The 8,098-nt window shown below is 38.4% G+C and overlaps 1 protein-coding gene and 2 non-coding genes across 5 annotated transcripts in view; 1 reads left to right on the top strand and 2 right to left on the bottom strand.

Moving 5' to 3' along the window:
* The window catches only part of RECQL (RecQ like helicase), a 59,473-nt gene that overhangs the window by 49,625 nt on the left and 1,750 nt on the right, over positions 1–8,098 (top strand). For all 3 annotated transcript variants that reach the window (XM_058743432.1, XM_058743434.1, XM_058743433.1), the window contains one exon: positions 7,775–7,994. In XM_058743432.1, the coding sequence (XP_058599415.1) occupies positions 7,775–7,994 (220 nt within the window). The remainder of the gene's footprint in view (positions 1–7,774; positions 7,995–8,098) is intronic.
* TRNAK-UUU (transfer RNA lysine (anticodon UUU)) lies at positions 4,182–4,254 on the bottom strand. Its single transcript has one exon. It is a non-coding gene; the product is annotated as a tRNA-Lys (tRNA).
* Positions 7,471–7,573, bottom strand: LOC131484160 (U6 spliceosomal RNA). The gene has a single exon (XR_009248070.1). It is a non-coding gene; the product is annotated as a U6 spliceosomal RNA (small nuclear RNA).

Raw genomic sequence — 8,098 nt, forward strand, 5'->3', positions numbered from 1 at the left:
CATGTGGTAGTTCCATTTTTAATTTTTTGAGGAAGCTCCATACTGTTTTCCACAGCGGCTACACCAGTTTGCATTGCCACCAACAATGCACAAGGTTCCCTTTTCTGTCCATACTTGCTAACACTTGTTTCTTATGTTGTTGCTTTTGGCCCTTCTGACAGGTGTGGGGTGATATTGTGGTTTGATCACTGTGGGTTTGATTTGCATTTCCCTAATGATTAGTGAGCATCTTTTCATGTGTCTCTTGGCTATTTGTAGGTCTTCTTTGGGAGAATGTCTATTCAGGTCTTCTCATTTTTTTAATTGGATTATTTTTTTGGTGTTGAGTTGTATAAGTTCTTTATATATTTTGGATACTAACCCTTTATCGACTATATCATTTGCAAGTATCTTCTCCGATTCAGTAGGTTGTCTTTCAGTTTTGTCGATGATTTTCTTCACTGTGCAAAGCTTTTTATTTTGTTGTGGTCCCAATAATTGTGCTTTTGTGTCCCTTGCACGAGAAGACATAGCCAGAAAAATGTTGCTATGGCTGATGTTAAAGAAATTACTGTTTATGTTCTCTTCTGGCATTTTATGGTAACAGGTCTCACATTTAGGCCTTAAATCCATTTTTAGTTTGTTTTTGTGTATGCTGTAAGAAAGTGGTCCAGTTTTCCCAATACCACTTATTGAAGAGACTATTGGATATTCTTGCATCCTTTGTCATAGATTGACCATATATATAAGCATGGGTTTATTTCTGGCCTATTCTGTTCCATTGATCTGTTTTTGTGCCAGTACATTATATTTTTATTTTTTTTTCTTAATGTTTATTTATTTTTGACAGAGAGAGAGAGAGACAGAGACAGAGACAGAGCATGAGTTGGGGAGGGGCAGAGAGAGAGGGAGACCCAGAATTTGAAGCAGGGTCCAGGCTCTGAGCTGTCAGCACAGAGCCCAACGCAGGGCCTGAACTCACAGACTGCAAGATCATGACCTGAGCCGAAGTCGGACTCTCAACCGACTGAGACACCCAGGTGCCCCAACGTTATTTTGATTATTACAGGTTTGTAGTATATCTTGAAATCTGGGATTTGAAATCTAGCTTTATTCTTCTTTCTCAAGATTTCTCTGGCTATTTGAGGTCTTCGTGGTCCCATACAAATTTTAGGATTATTTCTAGTTCTGTGAAAAATGCTCTTGGTATTTTCATAGAGATTACACTGAATCTGTAGATTGCTTTGTGTAGTAGGTATTTTACCAGTATTCTTCCAATCCATGAGCATTGAGCATCTTTCCATTTGCTTTTGTAATCTTCAATTTCTTTCATCAGTGTTTTGTAGTTTTCGGAGTACAGGGTCTTTTGCCTCCTTGGTTAAGTTTATTCCTGGGTATTTTATTATGTTCGGTGCAATTGTAAATGGAATTGTGTTTTTAATTTATCTTTCTGCTACTTTGTTATTAGCATATAGAAACGTAGCTGATGTGTATTGTTTCCTGCAACTTTACTGAATTCATTTACTCTAATTGCTTGTAAATGCAGTCTTTAAGGTTTTCTATGTATAGTATTATGTCACCTGCGAATAGTGACATTTTAATTTATTCCTTACTAATATTGGTTTCTTTTTCTTGTCTGAATGCTGTGGCTAGGGCTTCCAGTATTATGTTGAATGAAAGTGGTGAGAGTGGACATCCTTATCTTGCTCCTGACCTTAGAGGAAAAGCTCTCAGCTTTTCACAATTGACTGTAATTTTAGCTCTAGATACTTCATGTATGGCCTTTGTTATGTTGAGGTATGTTTCCTTTAAACCTTTGTTGAGTTTTTGTCACAAACAGATGTTGAATTTTGTCAAGTGCTTTTCCCACATCTATTGAAATCATCATATGGTTTTTACTCTACCTATTGTAAAAGAGTATCACATTGATTGATTTGCAAATATTGAGACATCCATGTATCCCCAGAATAAATTCCACTTCATCCTGGTGAATGATCCTTTTAATGTATTGCTGAATGTGGTTTGCTGATATTTTGTTGAGGATTTTTGCATCTATGTGCATTGATGATAATGGCCTGTAGCTTTCTTTTTAGGTGTTGTCTTTGTCTGGCTTGGCATCAGGGTAATTCTGGCCTCACGGAATGTATTTGGAAGCTTTCCTTCCTCTTCTAGTTTTTGGTATAGTTTGAGAATAGGTATTAACTCCTTTTCATATGTTTGGTAGATTTCACCTGTGAGCCCATCTGGTCTTGGACCTTTGTTGATTGTTAAAAACGTTTTTGTTTTTGTTTTTGTTTACGTAGGATCCATACCGAGTGTGGAGCCTAACACGCGGCTTGAACTCACAACCCTGAGATCAAGCCCTGGTCTGAGATCAAGAGCTGGACTCCTGAGCCAGCCAGGTTCCCCTGTTCGTAGTTTTTTTTTAGTAATAAAAAACTTCCATATTATTACTAGTAATTGGTCTGTTCAGACTTCCATTTTCCCTTATTCACTTTTGGAAAATTGTACATTTCTAGGAATTTACCCATTTCTTCTAGGTTGTCCAATTTGTTGGCACATGATTTTTCATATTCTGTTACAATCCTTTGTATGTGGTGTCAGTTACTTCACTTTCATTTTGGATTTTTTTTTTTTTTTTTTTTTTTTTTGAGAGAATCTCAAGCAGGCTCCACACTGGGTGGAAGTCCTCTTTTGTTTTTTTGTTGATGAGTGGTGGGGTTAAGGTTTAGCAATTTCGTTTATCTTTCCAAAGACCCAGTTCTTAGCTTACTTGATCTTTTTCTTTGTTTAGACTCTATTTCTGATTTGATCTTCATTATTTCCTTTCTTCTATTTACCTTGGGTTTTGTTCTTTTTCTAGTTCTTTTCTTTCTAGTTCCTTTAGGTATAAAGCTAGATTGTTTATTGGAGATTTTTCTTGTCTTGAGGTAGTCGTTATAAATTTACCTCTTAAAACTGCTTTTGCTGTTTCCCAAAGATTTTGGGCAGTTGTGTTTTCATTTTCATTGTCTCCATGTATTTTTTTAATTTCTTCTTTCTTTGCTTACCTGTTGATTGTGTAGTATCATGTTGTTCAGCCTCCACATGTTTGTGTTTTTCTTGTGACTGATTTCTAGTTTCATGCTGTTGTGGTTGGAAAAGCTGCATGATATGATTTCCATCTTTTAAATTTATCGAGTTATTTTTATTTTGTCCTCTAATATGATCTGTCCTAGAGATGTGTCCCATGTGCACTGTGTATTCTGTTTTTGGATGGAATGTTCTGTCTATATCTGTTACGTCCATCCAGTCCAATGTGTCATTCAAAGACAGTTTCCTTATTGACCGACTGCCTGGATGATCCATCCATTGATGTAAGTGGTGTGTTAAAGTTCCGTACCATTATTGTATTACTATCAGTTTCTCTCTTTGGTTATGTGTGTTTTATGTATTTCGATGCTCCTATGTTGGGTGTGTAGATATGTACACTTGTTATATCTTGTTGGATTGGTACCTTTATCATTATGTAATACCCGTCTTTGACTCTTTTTACAGTCTTTGTTTTAAAGCATATTTTGTCTGATATGTGTACTGTTACTCTGGCTTTTCTTTTTGCTTCCACTTGCATGATGTTTTTCTGTCTCTTCATTCTGAATCTACATGTATCTTTAGGCCTGAAGTTAATCTCTTATAGGCAAGATATAGATGGGTCTTGTTTTTTAAATTTTTTTTTTTTTAACATTTATTTATTTTTGAGACAGAGAGAGACAGAGCATGAGCAGGGGAGGGTCAGAGAGAGAGGGAGACACAGAATCCGAAACAGGCTCTAGGCTCTGAGCTGTCAGCCCAGAGCCCGGTGCGGGGCTCGAATTCACGGACCGCGAGGTCATGACCTGAGCCGAAGTCGGACGCCCAACCAACTGAGCCACCCAGGCGCCCCGGGTCTTGTTTTATAAAAATCCATTCCACCACCCTGTATCTTTTGAGTGAAACATTTAGACCATTTACATTTAAAGTAATTATTGATAGCTAGGTACTTACTGCCATTTTGTTGATCGTTTTCTGGTTGTTTCTGTAGTTCTTCTCTGTTCTTTTCTTGTTCTCTTTGTTTGTGATTGATGACTTTCTGAGGTGTTATATTTGGCTTTCTATTTTATAATTTTTAAAATATTTTTTCACATCTTTTTGACTTTTTATTGTCTTATTTTTTTCAATCTCTATGCCGAACATGGGGTTTGAACTCACAACCCCAAGATCAAAAGTCTCACACTCTACCCACTGAGCCAGCCCGGCACCCCTAATTTTTAAATTTCTTTTTACTTTGAGTCAGCACAATGTTATATTTGTTTCAGATATACAACATAGTGATTCAACAACTATAAGTTATGCTGTGCCCATCACAAGTGTAGTTACTGTCACCATGCAACACTGTTACAGTACCATTGACTATATTCTGTATACTGTACTTTTTCCTTTTTTTTTTCAACCTATTACAGGTTTTGTGTTTATGGTTATCATGAGGTTCATATGTAACATTCTAAGTATAAAGCAGTATATATGAATATATATGCATATATATTTATATATAATATTTATATATTCATATATAAATATATATGCATATATATTCATATATAATATGAACATATATTCATATATATTCATATATAATATGAAAGTTTACTCACTTGATATTGGCCAATATTTATATATATATATAAATATTATATATAAATATATATGCATATATATTCATATATAATATGAAAGTTTACTCACTTGATATTGGCCAATATTTATATATATATAAATATTATATATAAATATATATGCATATATATTCATATATAATATGAAAGTTTACTCACTTGATATTGGCCAACAGATCCCTTGTTCTATCCTCATTTTATTTTTTTTTTATTTAAAAAAAAAATTTTTTTTTTGACATTTATTTATTTTTGAGACAGAGAGAGACAGAGCATGAATGGGGGAGGGTCAGAGAGAGGGAGACACAGAATCTGAAACAGGCTCCAGGCTCTGAGCTTTCAGCACAGAGCCTGACGCGGGGCTCAAACCCACGGACTGTGAGATCATGACCTGAGCCGAAGTCGGCCGCTTAACCGACTGAGCCACCCAGGCGCTCCTGTTCTATCCTCATTTTAAAAAATTCTTTATTTTTGCTGTTTAGCTTTGAGTGTATTACCCTGTCTTCTAAATCACTGATCTGTTCTGTATCCATTAATCACTATTTGATTCCCTCTAATGAATTTCATTTCAGTTATTCTTCAACTCTGGTTGTTTATATTTTTCAGTTCTTTGTTGAAGTGCTGAGTTTTCCCATTCTTCAGTCCAGTGAGCATCTTTAAGATCATTACTTTAAGCTCTTCCATTAGGCATATTGCTCTTCTCTGTTTTATTGTTTTTGTGAGGTTTTGTCTTATCCTTTCATTTGGAGCATATTCCCTTGTTACCCCATCTTGCTTGACATGGTGTTTATTTCTATGAATTAGGCAGAACTGCTACTTTTCCCAAACTTGAAGGAATGCTCTTGGTGTGTGGTGGTCCTCTGTGTTGACTGTATATGCCTGGTGACTTTTGTTGGCTGGCTGGAGCTGTGGCTGGCATGGGCTGGGGGTTTCAGGGCACCCCATGGTGGGGCTGCCTTGGTGGGATGGCTAGAGCTTAAGTGGGTGTGGGCTGGGGCATTCCTGAGGCTCTTTGCAGAGACAGGTTGTCCTGGCAGGACAGCTGAAGCTGAAGTGGGTGTAGTCAGGAGTGGTTCTGGGGTTCTCCATGTAGAGGGCACCCTGGCAGGATGGCTAAAACTGAAGTGGGTGTAAGCTGGGGTGTTCTGGGATGTGCAGCAGGTGCTCTGGTTGTGGCAGGTGGAACTGAGGTGTATTGTTGGCTGGAGAGGTCCCTGGGTGCTTTGTGCAGGGGGCAACCTGGCAGGGCAGCTGGTAGTTGAAAGGGCATGGGCTGTGGCAGTTGTAGGGCTCTCTGAACAGATGGTTCCCTGCAAAGAAGCTGAAGTGGGTGCAAGCCAGGGTGTCCTGGCAGGGCAGGTGGAGCTGAAAATGGGCATCTACTGGGGTGCCTTAGAAAGCTTCCTGAAGCCAAAGCACTGAGGGCCTAGAATGTTCCAAGGTGCTTTGTGCCTGCCTCAGTGTGGTGAGACAGGTGTAGCTGTAGTGAGCGTTGACCAGGACTTCCTGGTGTGCGCCACCATGGGGCTGTCTTGGTGGGACAGCTGGGGATGGTGTGGGTTAGGGGCCCAGGGCTCACTGAGGTGGTAGGTTGGTTAGGATGCCTGGACCCTGCTCCAATCTATGCTGTCAAGGTCGTGGGAGGGTGCATAAACTGTGACACATATTAGATCTTCCAACCCAGAGAGAGTTGTAGCAGCTCCCCTCCCATTTAGCAGGGTTCACGGCTAGTTCCTTTATATTCTAGTTGCTCTTTTAAGCCGTGGCTTTTATTTTCTGTGTCTAAGTGCAGACGAATCTGCTCCTGGTACATTACTATTCTCCTCACTGCAGTTTGCAGCATCAGGGGTGGGGTACCCTTGGTTACCATGTCTCTCTTGGTGTTCTGTGTGGTCTTTAGTTCAGTCAGTCCTCAGTTCTTCAAGAGGAATTGCCTATAAATAGGTGTAGATTTGGTGCACCCAGTTCAGGATCTTGCTAAGTTGCCATCTTGGATTGGAACACTCCCTAGTTCATTGTTTTTAAATCTTTATAGGCTAACGTATATAGCTAGGACTACATGGGGGCAATTATTAGACGCCAAAATGGATTAAGCAAGCTGTGACTAGCATTTTCTAGATTCAAAAGTAACAACTCAAAGTTTTAAAACAAAGGCAAAAGGAAAATTGGTCTGTGAATGAATGTATTTTATGTTGCTATACTGAAGGCATGTTAAATGTTTAAATGAAGGGAAAAGCTTAAATTCTTCTAAATGCTACTGCTATTTGTAAGAAAAGGCTAGTCACTAAGTCACTAATTAGGAAGAGAATTTATTGTAAAGGAGAGATTACAGTCCAATCATTTTTGATCCAGATAATGCGTAACTACTCATAAGATACTAATTTACCAGTGTTTTGGTGTTGTATTTTAACTTTTCTCATCCTGTGTGTTGTGTCCAAAGAGCGGGAATAACCAGTTCCCCCTCACAGAGTTCTGATGCCTTGGTGGGTGAAGATCACTTTAGTCTTAACTTTGCAGCTAGATAACCTTGTTTATGAGTTTATTATACTGTGTTATACTGATCACATGAATAAGAGTCTGATATGTAAATCAGGGTGCTAGAATCAATAATTAGGAATATTTAACCAGGACGTTCTTGTCTCTAAATCAGTACCAAGGAAGCCATAGTTTTCAGAGTATTGTTTAATGAGCACAAATTAGGTAAATACGATGAATAGACTGATTCTCTATAAATCTCAGGTCTGGCAGACACTAATTCCTAGAGCATACCCAAAGGCCTTCTGGTAACCAGCTGATTTTCTTTACATCACTGTAAATTAAACAATGCCTTTTATCCTTGCGCAGGGGCCATGCTAGTCTTCTGTGTATCATTCCAATTTTAGTACATGTGCTCCCGAAGCGAGCATGTAAATTCAACAATGTCTTATTGAGACTATAACTTAGTTTACTGATAGACTTGAGGAATAGCCTAATTTTGGTTCAGAACAAAATAACACATCAGTGTTTAGGGTGGGTCATGTTGAGGACTCGTTTCAAACCAGTTTAACTACTTAGACTAGCTTGTCCTTGCTGTAATTTCTAGATCTCATTTGCCTGTCTCATTATAGCGTGTGAAGTAAAGAATGTAACAGCATACTGCAGAGATCTAATCAAGATTTTGAAGCAGGCAGAGGACCTGAATGAAAAGCTAACTCCACTGAAACTGATGGATTCTTGGATGGGAAAGGGGGCAGCAAAATTGAGAGTGGCAGGCGTTGCTCCTCCCCAACTTCCTCGTGAAGACCTGGAGAAAATTATTGCACACTTTCTTCTACAGCAGTATCTTAAGTATATACAGATCCATTTCTTGTCCTTTGGTGTTGTCTTTATGTTTCTCATAACTGCAACAAAGCAAGTGGTTTTCCAGTTGTCTCATGTGAAACTCTTTAATG

This window comes from Neofelis nebulosa, chromosome 8 (genome assembly GCF_028018385.1).
Source record: "Neofelis nebulosa isolate mNeoNeb1 chromosome 8, mNeoNeb1.pri, whole genome shotgun sequence".
In the NCBI taxonomy this organism is placed as follows: Eukaryota; Metazoa; Chordata; class Mammalia; order Carnivora; family Felidae; genus Neofelis; species Neofelis nebulosa.